The 16,795-nt window shown below is 42.7% G+C and overlaps 1 protein-coding gene across 4 annotated transcripts in view; it reads left to right on the top strand.

Annotated features, from left to right (window-relative positions):
• Nucleotides 1-16,795, top strand: part of dok4 (docking protein 4) — a 53,190-nt gene that overhangs the window by 11,889 nt on the left and 24,506 nt on the right. The window contains exons 2-3 of one of the 4 annotated variants that reach the window (XM_071472935.1): nucleotides 6,812-6,970; nucleotides 11,491-11,942. In XM_071472935.1, coding sequence (XP_071329036.1) covers nucleotides 11,877-11,942 — 66 coding nt within the window. In that variant the 5' untranslated portion in view covers nucleotides 6,812-6,970; nucleotides 11,491-11,876. Of the gene's footprint in view, nucleotides 1-6,811; nucleotides 7,101-9,326; nucleotides 9,419-11,490; nucleotides 11,943-16,795 lie in introns of those variants that run through there. The other 3 variants (XM_071472934.1, XM_071472936.1, XM_071472933.1) reach the window with 3 other exon arrangements.

Here is a 16,795-nt window from a genome sequence, read left to right as displayed (position 1 = left end):
CCCGCTCTCCACTTTGTTCAAAATCTTCTGTTCACCAACCGAAATTACAACACACATGAATACACACACAGATGTGACACAATGTGGACACAGTCACACACATGCACACTCACACAGAGGCTGTATTTACCATGGCAGCTACCAGAACACCTCTGGTTAGCCAAAGTTAAGCTCCTGAGACACAACAACACTGCAGGCACAGTTCAAGGTGGTGTGTGTGAATATGTGTGTGTTTGTCTTTGACAATACACACACACACACGACAGGCGGTGGTCTCTGTAATATCTATAGACAGCTCAGTGGTGTGTCCCAGCACTGACAGATGGTGTTCATTGACCACTGCCCTTTCCCTCTTTCCTTCTTTTCTAGCTTTCTTCTTTCCTCCCTTCCTCCCTTCCTCCATTACTATATTTCCTGTGTGTTTGTGTGTCTAAGTTCAGCTTCCACAGGATGGATGTGTAATAGGTCTGAGCCATGTTCAATAGCAAAGATTTCCCACCATATCTGACATTTTTCATATTACATTGTTTTCTTTTTGTAGTTTTGCACAGTCTGATAAATCTGACCCTCACTCCACTGCGTTGCTTACTGTACTGTACTTACTGTATATATAAAATCTTTGACTGTTGGTCAAGCAAAGAGAAGAATGTGAAGTTGTCACTTTGGGCTCGGGGAAACTAAGAGATATTTTTTTATATTTAGTGGATTAAATGATCATCAGTTCATCAAGAAGAAAATCCAACAGATTAATGATAATAAAATAATCAATCTTAACATTAATCCAAAATCATTAAGCCCTTGAATTGAATATTGAATATAAAAGCTGAGCTGCATGTGCAGTTTAAATCAGTGTTCCTCTACATTTTGTTTTAGCCTTTTGCTGTTTGCCTGTAGCAGTTTTACTTCAGTGATTATTAATGTTGTCATTAAACAGTGGCAAAGCCAAACTGAGTAAGGAAACATTTGGTTTAAGCTTTTTACATGATCCTTTTAACTGTGTTCTTTAGCATGACCCCGAAATAATCCTGTTTGGATATGTGATGCACTTTTTTTGATTCATCTGTGAGAATATTACTAATTGAATTTGATAAAAACAACTCGTTTTCTGCCTCAACATGTTCAGGAAAAAAAGCTGCTGCTTTTGTTTGGATGCATAAAAGTCTTCTGTTGGACTCTGGTGAAAACTGATGCTCATGTGTTAGAAAAAGAACAAGATGAAGGACACAAGGACTTTCAGAATATACACACGAGTGACTTGTTATGATGAAAATGATGAGAATCATATGTTATGGCCTTGACAGTAGGCTTGGGTCATATGCAAACTGTAATACCTTGATGCAGTGCAGCCCAAATATTGTGATAAATTATAATATTGTGGGGTTATAATATCATTATATTATTATATTTTATGTTTCAGGTATAAGTGATGCTACCACAAAACAGAAGTTCAAAGTTTTATTTGTCACATAACAGGGTTCAAGTGTACAGTAAGCAAAGTGGTGAAAAGAGGTTCGGACTCTGCAGACAAGCTAGATTATCGCAGTATTCAGTATCATCAAATATCGGCCCAAGCCTACTTGACAGTCTCCATATCTCAGCATAACTCAGCTCCCATGGTAATGTGAGAAAAATCAAATGGGAGACAATCTTTTTCATCCCTCCAGCAGAGTTCAGCACAGTTCCCTGATCTGTCACTGTCACTCATCCAGTCTAAAGGCAGATGTCCATGTGTTTGTGATTATAAAGCAGGTCTAGGTTCTATATTAATACTGTAAAAGTATCAAAGCCTCAGTCCACAGAGAACTGCACTCCGCCTGTATTCAGACACTGAACGCGCTGTGAGGACTTCTGGCACTTTGTGATGTCACAACAAAGCAGTCACCGCCCTCAGCCATGCCCCAAGCCCCGCTCACCTGGACCCACCATCCAACCTTGCAGAATTTGGTTTCTCTGAGTGGTTACCTGAAAACTATATTTTTATCTGATCACTCAGAAAGAAGTCAGCCAATCCGAGGAGAGGCTCAGATCCTCTCTTCTGATTGGCTGACTGACCTGTTGTTACTAAAGCTCCAGGGAGAATCCTGAGAGAGGAGATGTAAAACTACACTGAGATGGTTTTTGGTTCTTAAAACCACAAATATATCTTCTGATGGAGATCAACATTTCAGATAAAACACTGAAGAAGAGGAATATATGGGCCTTTAAGATGATGGACCATGTTGTGTTGTTTGTCTCTGTTGCAACTACAAAATGCAGAGCTTTAGAAACGTGTTAGTAACAAGAAGCGTGAAGATGTTCCTCACACCCAGTCACATTACAACAGCCATGATTAAAGATGATAACAATCCACAGACTGAAGTGGAGAGGCCACTGTTTTCATCAGTGTTTGTTGTAGTTCCTCAGCAGTGTGTGTTGCTTTATTTGACTGTGAAGGCAGGATTTTACCAACATCGCTCTGCAGCAGCCAGTTTGTATGGACCTGTCTGTGGTCGGCTGCTCTGCCTGTTTCAGAGCAATGTCAGAACAAGCTGAGAAATGAACATAATTGGCACTTTGCTGTCACAATGACTGTGACTGTGCTGCATGAGAATAGGCCGTCATGTTGTCTGTCTGTGGTGGGAGACACAGCATTCATGGTCTTCTGTTTGGTCCTGATACTCAGTGAATCCAGTCAGAGTCCTCTCTGCAGGTCGGGGCCGAGCTGCTCATTGGGGAGCTGTGATGTGAAAACATGTCTGACAATTCAAATGCCTCCTGTAAGATAACCAGGAGTGGTTGTGGCTGTGGCTGAGGCTGTGGCTGTGAGTGTGTGTGTTAGTGTGTGTGTGTGTGTGTGTGTGTGTGTGTGTGTGTGTGTGTGTGTGTTTGTTAGTGTATGCACTCATTCACAATCATCTGATACGGGACTGGAGACAGACTGTCTTGTCTGCCTGTTGCCCAGCTGTCCAGGGACATGTTTGTGTGTGAGCGTGTGTTTGCAGGTTTGTGTGTGTGTGTTTATCCCCACTGTTATCTGTGACTGATAGTTATGAGCAGACAGACTGACGCTTTCCCAAGTGTTAGCCTTGGGGCGGACTGGGAAGAGGCATGAGGGTCTGTGTGTGTGTGTGTGCGTGTGCGTGTGCGTGTGTGTGTGTGTGTGTGTTAGAGAAACAGAGTAAGGAGGGGGTGAGTGTCTGAAATGCTCTGTTTCATCCCCACCTCCCTCACTTTTTGTCTTTCTTTGCTGTTGTCACTGCAGAAACCTTCCTCTTCACAAGTTGTTTCCTCTCACATCCAATATTAAAATAGTTTTTCTTCCTCACAGGACAAATTCTGCTTTTCATTAAAGGAATATAGTTTGTCATTTTGGGAAATATGTTCATCTGCTTTCTGGTGGAGAATTAGAGGAGAGGATGGAAGTTTTTAACTCAAAGTTAAGTCTCAAATCCAGAAAACAAAGAAAAACATCTCAAGGTCAAACTTTTAAGAATTAGTGGATCCAAAAAATCAACAACTCCTCCAACCTGAACAACATCATCCCTCTGATATGACCCATAGCAGTGTCCTGAAATAGTGCCTCTGCAGCAGCAGGTGTACTGGACCTTGGTTGTCATGGTTACAATAATAAACACACGACTATTCCGAGAGCACTGTACCTACCTTCGTCACCATGGTTACTATTATAACAGTCATGCCTTGGTTAGGTTTAGGAAAAGCTGGTGATTTGGGTTAAAATAAGTACTTCCTCAACATTAGATGATCTTTGTTGTCATGGTTACAATAATAACAGTGAACAGTCATGGATAATAGAAACAACATAAACTGCTACTTTCACATGGGAATCGAACACCACTCTGTGTCATATTCATCCATCCACCCCAACCTCCTGACGTGGACTTTGTCGCTCTATAAACTACGTCACCGCACTTTTCCCTTTGCTCCTGTCATCATTACTATGGCTACTAGATGTTGCCTAGCAACAGAACCTAACTATGGGTCATAATATCCTGCTGACAGACTACTTGTGGGCTCCTAAAAGCCCCATGCTCACTGTTTGTCAACTGGTTTATGGGTATGTCAGATTATCACAGCAGCACAGGGCCAAGTCACCAACACACACTGTGTATTCAGCTATATTATTATATATTATGTTAATTATTTTGGTGTAAATACATTAACTATATTTTAATAAGCAATATTATTTACCTCAGTATTTTATTCTATTGTATTTTTTGTATTCAAATACATCGGACCGCTATGACAACCTAATTTCCCTTCGGGGATGAATAAAGTCATCTATCTATCTATCTATCTATCTATCTATCTATCTATCTATCTATCTATCTATCTATCTATCTGTCTGTCTAAATAACTATCATCACCTGACTAAGGATAAAAATGACCCTACATGAGAGCCACACAACAAAACAACACAAAAGAGCAATGAACACTTCTAACAACCTTAATCAGCCACAGCTTCTTATATAAACAGTGGCAACACAGACTAATCCATCACAGTGAACACTGAATTAGATTAAATTACACTTTGTCAGAGTCTTCTGAAATCTGTCTTGTGTTTGTCACTCAGGGGGATGAAAAGATAAAATGACTGTGTAATGTGAAAGAGGTGACGCTCAGTGACGAAGCCACAGATAATCAGTGGACCCTGCAGCTTCCCTCAGCTCCGTACGCAGGACTTTTATCCTCTTTCAGCTCATTGATGTGGCTTTAACGTCACTGTTTTGTTCGCTCTCACTGCTTAGTCAGAGAGCAGCAGGTGAAGCAGCTGAAGAGCTCGTCTTCAGTCGCTCCTGTTTGTCGTCTTAAAGTTACTGTGTTACATGTTAATACAAATCCAACACTATCTGTAACTTTTTCAAACTAAAAGCCCTCTAGTGTTTCAGTGGACTGAACACTTTATTTCTTAACAGGGCTTTTATTGCTGTGTATTGTCTCACTTCCTATTGATGGTGTTTCTGTTGTTTACATCTTGTTCAGATCTACTAGTTTCTTTAGCAGTTAGCAATAACTCTCCTTCAGTAATAATGATTCATGTAATCACAGTAGTTTATTTGCTCTTATGGGGGCGGGGCTCAGAGTATTGAAGCTCCTCCTCTTCCTGCAGTTCCTGAGCAGCTGGAAACCAGAGCAAATCAGTAGACTGTCTGTAACAAGAGGTGTAGACCTGAGCCCAGAGAGAGTACTAAAAATTAACTGATGGTACCTAGAGGTTAAATGCTTTGGGTCACTCCCCATCTATACCCTCACACCATCACCACGTCAGAATTTCCGCTTGTTCACAGTAAATAACAAAATATGTGAACTGTAGAAGCTGAGAGCAGAAAACTGTTTGGTAGAGAGAGAAGATCCACTGAGGACCTTTAACCTCTGCTCACAGTCACACACAGAGAAATGCCACCTGTTAATGAGAAGGTGTCAGAGACTAGACTTATGGTCAGTCATCGATTCCTTATATTAATCCTCACCTTTTAACAGCTTCTGTTCTGTCCCCAGGTGAACTGTTCACTGTGCTCACTGACCTGATCCAGGTCACATATCCCAAACTGGGAACCACAGTCTAGTCCAAATAGAGCTGCAGGATCGATTTACAGATGGATTGCTCTGGTGTTTCTGTTTTACCTTGTGTGTGCATGTGTGTGTGTGTGTGTGTCCATGCATCGGTTGGGATGTGTGATGTATGTGTGGGCTGGGCTATTCTAAAATTGGACCAGTGGAGGGAATCAATGAAGACTGAGCTCTGTGATTAGTCCATTCTAATTAGTAGAAGACTGTGTGTGTGTGTGTGTGTGTGTGTGTGTGTGTGTGTCCTCATGTTTCATTGTGATGTGTGCACAGCAGTAATCTTTTTAATTGTGAGTGTTTGTGTCTAAAAATTCAGAGATGTGACCAGATGTGATGTTCAAATGTCTGAAAGAAGAGGATAAAGATCACATCACACACAAACACACACACACCTGTACACACACACATGTTCATCGCATGTTGAAGATTCATACACACACATAGTCAGACACTTCACATATAGCTCAGCTTTGGACTCCTTATTGAGGCAATCAGATCAGTGAATCAGTCATGTTGTGATCAGCTGCTGTTCTCTCACAAAGAGCAAATCTGTGTATGAATGTGAGGTAAGTCTGAGCCACTGGCTGCGCATCTCATGCACCGTTGTCCAGCCTGTTTCCTTCTTTTAAATCCCCTTTGCTACAGGAAATAACAACCACGTGTGAGGTAACAGCCAGTTTTGATGATCTGTCTCATGTGCAGTCAACATGTGTCCTTCACTGTTTTTGTGGTGTCTTTGCAGAGAATCAGCTGTTTAAATGATGCTCCCATAGTGCAAATGTTCCCACAGAACAAGACACTATTTTGCAGTGGCACTGTCTGCATCCTGGGGTCAGTGACACCCAAGTTTAAAGAAATGCAAACAAGCCAGAGCGTTTTTTTCCTATAGCAGAATAAGAATGAACAGTTGCAGCCAGACCATTCTCCTGCCTGCGCTAGTGTGGCTCCATCTAAAGGCAACAGACTTGAGAGCTTCTCAGCTAACTCTCAAGAAGAATAAGCCTAACTATACCTTTAAGATAATGTCTCATTAGAAACTAAAGTATTGTCAGCAATGTAACCTGCATTTCTCTTTGCTAGAGAACACCAGCTGACGAAACTGCCTCTTTGTGGAAAAACACTTGATTTTTCATTTGTCCATGAGACTCAGCTCTACCGCCTGCAGTGGGAGGGTCATCTGACAGACGGAGCAGGCATCAGTAGGCTACTTTAGTAAATGTGTCAGCTTTCTGCTCTTGTGCTGCAGAATATTAGGAGTGGAGACAATTTCCAGGAAGCCAGGCTAGCCAGCCTGTTGAGAACACCAAGACAGACAGGAGGGTACAGGAGACAGGAGTCAAAGAACCAATCCAGAGACTGGGAGCAGGAAGACTAAGGAACAGGAAGAGACACTAAAGAAGCCAAGGTAACACAGGAACGAGAGGAACCCAGAGACTCAGCCAGGGAGGTCAGCATAACTGGGAACAGATGAGACTAACAGGAGCAGGGCCGACAATCACAAAGGCGGGAACTACAACAACCAACAGACACTCATGGTAGGTCATTCCAAAATAAAACAGGAAGTAATAATAGAAGAGTCCAGACAGGAAGTGACAGAGTGAGCAGATCATGACACTGAGCTGCAGGTGGACATGTTGTCAGGTGTGCTGGGTTGTCATTATTGATTGGTGTCATCACACACACAAACACACACAGGAAGGGTCAACATAGGATCAGTGAGGGTGCATCAGTCAATTGATGCTGTGGCCTTGTTATGATTGACATCTGAGACCTGGACTATGAAGCGAGTTCAACATACGCAAGATACTGTTCCATTACCTGGGTTGACTGAGCCCAACATAGATATCCTGATAACCTGTACTATGAAGCTGGTTATCACCTGGTTCAGTTACTCTGGTTTACCTGGCCAGGTACGAGCACGTTCATGAGAAAGAGGCAGAGTTTTTAATTATAAGCAACATCATCAGATCCATGAATGAAGTATTAATTTGATGAATGGGAACTGTGAAGGAACTGTGAGACCTGTTGGTGATTTCACTTACAGCAACATCCAAACATGACATCATCAAGGTGAAATCTCCTCATGTTATTCAGAGCTGCAGTGATGAAGAGGAGAGTCACAGCTTCATCACTATCAGGATCCTGTGGATTAAAGAATCTGTGTTCAGTTCAGATGAAGCTCTGATAGTTCTGATGTAGTTATTTAGTGATAAACTCTCCTCTGTTTGTTAGAGGCTCTGTTTTATGACCAGAGTGGACACATGGAAAGACTCCAACAGCAGAACAAACCCACTGATTTATACAAATATCTACTGATCTTTATCATTTGTCACTTCATTCCAAACTCTTTTGTCCCTGTCAGGCTCCTGTAAAAGTGATGACTCAGTTTTTCCAGGTATCTGATTGGTCAGTAGTTTTGGTTTTGGTTTTAGTTCTTATTTGTGTAGGCATGATGTGTGAGAGTGTTTTCAACAAAAGAAATACAGTCTGTTGAAAATGTCTAATGACAAATGAAAACTGATGTAAGAGTCTAAGTTTCAGTTCGTCACATGCTCATACACACTGTGGATGGAAATGTATCATGTTGTACATTTGGGTCTGTGCTGAAAAAATAAGAGTCAAAGAAGAATAAAAAAAAATATGAAAAGGTTGAAATTCAAAGATTAAAAACAATTTCATATTTCTAAGTTAAGCATTAAAATTGAAAGGAGTGTATATTGGTCATAGTTGTAGAGACTAATGTATGTTAATTCTTTATATTAAATTTTTTTGTGCAGGGTGGTTGAGAGGATTCGCAGTAAAAATGTGCTAGAGAGAGAGTGCAGAGGATATACAGGGTATACAGTCTAATTTTGTTTTATTGTTTAAATAGTTAAATTCCATGGATTAATTTGGTGTATCCAGACCTTCCTGAAAAGAGGTGTTAGGGTTGGTGTTAGTATTTGTATAAGTATTAGTATTAGTATTAGTGTTAGTGTTAGTGTAGTTAACTCTCATACCAGGTGGTACTGAATGAAAAACGAAGCAGGTAGACGAGAGGCTTCTACTCTTCCTAGTAATGTACTTAATTATTCATGTCAGACATGCTAATGTCCACAACTGATTGTGGTGATGACTTATTCATGGTAGATTCATGAAGAGCACACCTTGAACTCTGTGCATCCTGAGCACAGTATTTAGTGAAGGTGCTTCAGTTGAACACAGTGTTATCATATTAGAAGGGTTCACATGTGCGTGTGTATGTTGTAGTTACTGACATCTGTGTGTGTGTTTGCATCATTGTGTGCGCTTCCATTTAGTCTGATTTTGTGTTTGTTTAATATTTAATTGTCTTTGTGCCTGAGCCAGTTAACTAAACCAACACGGCCGTAATGATAAAACCTAGCCAGGCTGTGTGTGTGTCTGTGTGTGTGTGTGTGTATTAATGATCCCCTTGTTAAAGTTTAATGTCTCTGTTCCACTGTTGTCAGGGAGATTTACCACTGAGCCCTATGGGAATTGTCTGCCCAAACGCCCACTCAAACTCACACTCACACACACACACACACAAGGTTGCACATGTGCATCTGCATAAACAGGATGCATGAATGGACATATAAGTCACGTCACCCCTGGTGTATCAGTTTCATTACCACAAGTGACTCAATGAAGACGGGGACGGTGTCCTCACTCTCTGGAGGGGAAGTGTGTGTGTGTGTGTGTGTGTGTGTGTGTGTGTGTGTGTGTGTGTGCGCGCTGTACTTCACACATGGTTTATTCCAGCTCTAGGAGCTCCATTGTCTCCTCATCCCCACGACTCTCTGGACGTGCACTGTTCCATCCCCGGACTGAAGCAGTGTGTTTTAGTTCATCTGTAAGTCCAGGTCTCTCCTGCTTCAGATCTGACCTAAATGTAACACAAGTGTTTATTTGTACTGAGACCATCAGGTCCAAAATCACAGCAGATGATATGGTCTGTAGTCTTTTCTCTCGACAGATTGAATCTGTACTGATACTCAGTTTTACAATGGACAGAGAATAGAAGAGTTCTTACCCCTATGAAGGAGGAAAACATCAGAATACATGACTACAGCCTCTTTTTATCTATCATAGAATTGATCAATGCTGGAAGTGATTCTAAGGAGGCAGCATTATTACCACTTCATCTGTCTGAATACATCAGTCACATGCCAGTGTATACACTGAGTGGATCCTGTAAACGCTGATTCTGTCGTCTCGTCTAAAAGTCAAAATCACCACAATGAGCTGCGTTACCTTTTCAGACCGAGTTGGTTCACAGCGTCTGAGGGTAAACAATGTGATAATGCTTGAGTGTGGCTGCCGGTGCTAGCAGTGCTAGCACCGGCAGCTTTCTTAGCTTGCAGGTAAACGTCCATATGCCTGTGCTGAATGTGGGTTCTCCTGTGGAGTGGTTATTAGTTTGTTCTGACACAGTCTGTGTCAGAGTTCTATTCAAGCTCCCTGCAGTCATGTGGAGATGATTCACGATTCATCTGCTGGAGGTGGGATGTGGGAACTTGAAAACTTGCAGGGTACATTAACTTTTCAGTGAAGTAAGAAACTTCTTGTGTGCAGCTGCTTTGAAATTAAGACATTTGCATATTTATATAATTCAGGACTTGAGGGAGAAACAGGAGACATGTTGTTCTGAATTTTTGTTTTGAGTTAATTGAACTTTTCATTGCAATAATGTCAGATCATATCAGGCCACTTTGTTTTTTTCCTGTCCCAGACAAACAGTAAGGAGTGATGTGTCTCTCCCATCCACATCATTGTGTTATTATTAAAAACTCAGCAGACAGACTCAGTCAGAGAGCAGCTGCTGAACACAGTGGAGCAATTAGCAGCTGAAGAGCCAGATGTTTCCCTCAGCAGCTGGTGGAGACCAAACACAGAGCTAAAAGAGGGAACACTGGACTGAGATTTGTCTGGTGACACAGACATGACTCCACATGATTTGTAATGTTGCTTTATACCTGGAAGTATAAAGAAGCAAATACTCGCTTTATAAACTTAAGAGATGTCAGCATTGTGTTTATAGCTTGTTCAAGTGTGTTGTTATTTCTGCCAACTTACAACAAGCTGTAATTTTTCTCCCATTACTTCTTTAGTCAAATTGAGTCAGTTTCATTTAGATCAATATAATTAATTTGTCTAAAAGGGCTTTATAATCTCTTTATAAACACAACCCTCAATTTACGTTTGGAGAAAATCCTAAAGAAACCCTTTAAAATCTATATATGTACTGTCTGCAGGTGGCACAACAGGAGACCATCAGAGCTGTGGAGGCAGGATAAGAGAACAGCATGTTTAACTGAGCTAAAAAAAAAAAAAAAAAAAAAAAAAAAAAGGGACAAAACTCTGCATAAAAAGCTGAGGGACAGCAGACACCTCACAGAACGCATTGTTAGTCTCAGAAGAACAGATTAGTGCAGCTTTAGCAATGAGGACAAATGAGGAGAGCATCAGTGTTTGCTCATTCACACATCAGCCACAATGATGCTGTGTAGGAGCTCTGTAAGGAAAGCATGAAGAGATCGGCGTGTTTGAAGTGGAAATTCAGCAAGGTGGAAGCAGGGAATACACAGCTTTGCATGATGGGTAATCAGACTGATTAGAAAATAGGTTAGGTTTTTCAACAGTCCCTGCTAATAGATGCTCCCTCCCTCCACAAAGAAAGGCAGATATTAGCAGACAGACAGTGTGTTGCACTTTCCAGCACAGTCACATGTCATAAGCTGCCACCCTGTGCACTTGCCCTCTATAACACCGTGTGTCACCAGCATGAATAATGGAAGATAATGTTGTGCTCCTCACTCTTCAATGAATAATATATATAGATATGTATATTTATCCATTTCTGCTTCTCTCTCTCTCTCTCTCTCTCTCCCTCTCTCTCTCTGTCTCTCTTTGTCTGTTTCTTAGAGATACCCAACAGGGAGATGAGGGGAGACCCGTCTGAAGAAGAGTGAATGAAAGGAGGACGCACTGAAGGATAAACACAGGAGAAGTGAGAGGCAGAGAAGGAAAGAAATACATCCAGCAGAGGAGAACAAAAAGAGACAGAAGGAGCAGTTGAAGGAGGGAGGGAGATGTGAGGAGCTGTGAGAGAGGAGAGACAGAGGTGAGGAAGAAACAGGAAGAGCCACACGGATCTTAAAGAGACAGACGGGACTGAGACTGAAGGGAAGGACAAAGAAGCTGGAAGCTTTGGAGAGGTCGTACGAAAACACAAGGGACTGTTTGAGGGAGGACAGAAACATCTGGATGGTCTCCACAGTGACGGTCAGCAGGTTACCCCCCCTCCGAAGATGGCCTCCAACTTCAGTGACATCGTCAAGCAGGGCTACGTACGCATGCGCAGCCGCAAGCTTGGGGTGAGGGTGTGTGTGTGTGTGTGTGTGTGTGTGTGTGTATGTGTGTTGTCTCTCCACTGAGTCTTAAATCACATCCAATCTGTTTTCTGTGTGTGTCGTTTGCTTCTGTTGTCTGTTTTTACTGGAAAAAGAGTGTGTGTGTCAGATAAGAAACTGGTGCAGCAGGACCAGTAAACTTTATAGTTTTTTGGATGCTCCACCAGCCCACCAGGATTTGTCCCACTTTCAAATTAAAAGCTCTCTGCAGAGTTGTGTAATTGCAGCAGCAATAATTTACAGAGGAACAATGTAATGTGATATATTTTTTTGGACTTTGGGTCAACCAACCTTTTGAGTACAGTAATAATGATAATGAGATGTAAAGTAATGATATCATTGTCTTGAAACAGCTGATCAGCTGCTACCTTAAGAAGGTCTTTAAAACAAGTGGATTTATATTTATCTTAGGAGCTGACACATGTGGTTTCCAGACTAACTATATGACTGAATGACCTCATGATATGCAGTATAGTTTCTACAACCTCTTGTTAAACAGATTGAAAGTCTCCACCTGCAGCCTGAGCTGAATGAGCTACATAGGAAATGCTAATTAGAGTGATTGTGAGTCACTCAGACGATGAAGGCTGTGGCATCAACTTTGCATGACTCATAATATGGAAATGAACACAAATGAATTAGAGTCAGGTTCTGTTCCTATGCTATCTCTCCTCGCACAGCTGGATGGATGGATGATGCTGTAGCTCTCTGAGGGGACTGATGAAAGTCCCAGAGTGGACTCAGTGCTCAGGATATTACCAAATGACTTTCTTGTCCTTATGTTTTAGCGCCGTGAAAAACCTCTGTGGCCCGTGTTATTCTTGGCAAACATGGACCATCCTATTCTGCCTTGTGTACAGGTGTGTCTCAAAGAGAGAGAGAGGAGTGTATGTTTTTGTCTGTGCTCTTACTGGCTGATCATTGCATGCGTGCGTTTGTGCACCAGCACAGTGAAAATCAAAAGTCAACATCACATCCCTGAAAATTGTCTTTTGAAATAGAACCGATTAATAAGACCTTCGGCCATGTTACCATGTTGATTCTGAGGATGCAGGATGGTGGATGGAGGATGGTAGATGAAGGCTGGTGGATGCAGGGTGTTGGATGTTGGATGGTGGATGAAGGCTGGTGGATGCAGGATGTTGGATGTTGGATGATGGATGAAGGCTGGTGGATGCAGGATGTTGGATGTTGGAAGTTGGATGGTGGATGAAGGCTGGTGGATGCAGGATGTTGGATGGTGGATGAAGGCTGGTGAATGCAGGATGTTGGATGGTGGATGCAGGATGTTGGATGGTGGATGAAGGCTGGTGAATGCAGGATGTTGGATGGTGGATGAAAGCTGGTGGATGCAGGATGCAGGATGTTGGATGTTGGATGCAGGATGTTGGATGAAGGCTGGTGGATGCAGGATGTTGGATGGTGGATGAAAGCTGGTGGATGCAGGATATTGGATGTTGGATGCAGGATGTTGGATGGTGGATGAAAGCTGGTGGATGCAGGATGTTGGATGTTGGATGCAGGATGTGGGATGGTGGATGAAAGCTGGTGGATGCAGGATGTTGGATGAAGGCTGGTGGATGCAGGATGTTGGATGTTGGATGAAGGCTGGTGGATGCAGGATGTTGGATGGTGGATGAAGGCTGGTGGATGCAGGATGTTGGATGGTGGATGCAGGATGTTGGATGGTGGATGAAGGCTGGTGAATGCAGGATGTTGGATGCAGGATGTTGGATGGTGGATGAAGGCTGGTGGATGCAGGATGAAGAAGAATTACTGTGAAATTTTGTACAGACATTCATTGAGTCCAGAGGATGAATCTCAATGTATTTGTACTGTGTTTTCTCAACTCTGTCCCTCCTCCTGACACACACTTTATTGCTCTTCATACTACGTCACCTGACTTCCTCCTTTGTTCCTGTCATAACTACCGCAGCTGCTGTAGGTTGCCTAACAATAAAACATAACGCTGCTGCACAGACGACCTAAGCTTGTTTTTTTTAGGAGCCGTCTGACTTTGGGGACTCAGGCTGGTCCCCCAACTGTTCCCTTCAGTGCCACAGTGAAGTTCACACTCGTGATTTTTAAAGAAATGTCTTGATGACTAATCTTGATTTGCCAAAGTCCCCAGAGGATGAATCGTAACGACTTTGTTGAAAGGTTTCATTAAGGTGACTTCTGGTCTACAGATACTGTTACAGGTACTTTCTAGCTTTTATATGCGGAGTCCCTGGCTGAAACCTGAGGGGGCCGAGACAGCAGAAGAACCATGTCCTCTCATGTCTGACGACAGCTGCGGATCCAGCACCAGGATCCAGGACTGTCCTGGATCCTTGTGCTTGGTTCTGTCTCCGTGTCCGTTATCTCATTCTCATAAACTCGATAACCCAGTAGCACCTTGAGGGAATTACTTCAAATTTGGTACAAACTTTCACTTAGACTCAAGGCTGAACTGGTGAAAGGTGGTCAAAGGTCAAAGGTCAGTGTGACCTCACGAAGCATGTTGTTTTCTCACTCAATAATTCATACACTAATTATTACACAATTGAACAGAAATGTCTAATAGATAAAATGATAAAATCCCATGACACTTCACATCCAAAAGGTCAATCTCACTGTTACATCATAATGTTGTGTAAACACTGTTAACTCAAAGAAGGGAAGGAGGGTTTGATATAAAAGGCTGGACGGTGGAGTCAGTGCAGATTGTTTCCCTGCGGAGGACTTGTGAGGGCGGGGCTCTTCGGTCTGTGTCCCGCTGTAGAAACTGTCTGTGACACTGACAGTGACAGTTTTCTGTCATCTATCCCTTTCTTTTCCCCCTTTTTTCACTTGCTTTCTTAACCCATCCTCCCTGTGCCTGCTGCCATCAGTCTGCCCATGCGTTGTGTTGTGAAGCAGCAGTTTGGCGAAAAACCCAGCTATTAATGATTAAAGACGACAGTAATCCTGGTGTTCCTTTCTTCTGTCTTTAGATCAGTCACTAATTGAAGGGTTTGTTTCATTCATGACAGCTGGATTCCATGATTCTGTTTTGTGCAGCTCATTGGATAAAAAGACAGAAAACTAAAACAGAAAATCTCCCATTTGGTGAAAAGAACTAAGCGCCAGCAAACCAATGGGAGAACAACTGGAAAGCCACCATCACCTGCTTCCATCAATCTGTCCATTTCAGCCGCTTCTCCAGGTCCTGGTCACTATGGTAACAAGCTAAGCTAGGTAGGCAGATTTTCTTCCCCTCAGCTCCTCCTGGGTTGTCCTGAGGTACTTCCAGGCCTCTGGTGTGTTCTTGGACTTTCAGTGTAGAGGAGGAGCTGTTCTGCTGTCAGAGGAAACACAGTTTGTCTGCTTGTATCAACAATCTCATTCTTTCCGTCCCTGACAAGAGCTCATGACCACAGGTCATGGTTTTGTGTCTGTTTGTTGTCATTTTGTGTGTCCTTGTTGTCATGTTTGTATTTTTTGGTGGTTGTTTTGTGTCTTTGTCGTCCTTTGACTTTAAACAAGAAATGTCACCTCAAATAGAGGCTCTGTCCCAGGGGCCCCTGGACCTGGTCCAGGCCCTGCCCAGTTAGTAACTAAGTAAGGGACAATTAACAAGTAGATTATAATGGACGACACATTCATTCATGGGCACTCTGGTTTTATCAGTTACTGTGTTCCTGACTCCTGTTCCTCTCCCCGGTCCTCCTCCTCCTCTCATAATCATACATGCACACACACTTATCAATAAATAGTAAAAAAAAAAAAAAAAAAAAAAAAATCTTAAGAGAACATCAATAAGTACTGTCTAAAATATTACACATAGTGTCCCAAGGTTACGGCACAAAGTATGACCACAGTGATTGCACATGAGATGAACAGAGAGTGGTCTGGTCCTGAGAGATTATGAGAGGTTATAGTGATGCAGAGGTGGTGGCAGTAGGGAGGTGGAGGTGTTTAGTAGAGTTCAGCTCAGTGATGGCTCTTGGGATGAAGCTGTTTTTCAACCTGGAGGTGCAGCTTTAAGGGCTCTGTAGCGCCTTCTGGAGGGTAACAGTGTGAAGACTGAGGGTGAGTTTCATCTGTCAGGATGTTGTTGGCTCTGCGGAGGCAGCGTCTTTTAAAGATGTCTTCTAGTGTGGGCAGGGGGAGTCCGATGATTCTCTGGGGGTTTTTTTCTCTCTCCGTCTGTGCAGTTTGCATACCATGCTGTGATACTGTATGTTAGGACACTATCAATAGAGCAGTGATAGAAGGCCTTAAGCAGCTCTCCAGACAGGTTGATTTTCTTAAGTGTCCTCAGAAAGTAGAGCCACTGTTGAGTCTTTTAATAAGCCTCAGATTTATCTTTGTGAAAGTTTGGATACCTGGAGGGTGAGCTGCTGGTTCACACAGAGAGTTAACACAAGGCTGTAGAAAACCTGGGGGAGGGAGGGAGGGAGGGAGAGAGAGGGCATGAGTACCAAGGGAGGCGGTAGGAGGGGTATCTGAGTTAGTCCCTGCGTCCTCAGGGCAGACAGGACTTACGCAGCTGAGGTCCTCCTCCAGGCTGTGTAAATGGACCACCACAGTCCTGCTTATTTTATCTCAACAGCAACAACAAAGCCAAAGGAAAAAGACCTAGACAGGCAAAGTCCCAGTGCACCATGACCTGAAGTAACCCCAGGTCCACTGATGGACCACAGAGCCTGCAGGTCTGCACACAGTGAGTGTTGTTTCCTGTATCATCATAGTCCTCTGATGAACTGTTGATGAGACTCTTATTAATCAGCCTGTATTTCTCCCATCTGTCCACACGTTCAGGTGTTTAGCTGCTGTGAGGAAACGATGCTGGT

The sequence above is a fragment of the Trachinotus anak genome, unplaced genomic scaffold (assembly GCF_046630095.1).
Source record: "Trachinotus anak isolate AG129_WGS33_773 ecotype Australia unplaced genomic scaffold, CSIRO_AGI_Tana_v1 ptg000042l, whole genome shotgun sequence".
In the NCBI taxonomy this organism is placed as follows: domain Eukaryota; kingdom Metazoa; phylum Chordata; class Actinopteri; order Carangiformes; family Carangidae; genus Trachinotus; species Trachinotus anak.
This window is presented reverse-complemented; position numbering and strand designations above follow the sequence as displayed.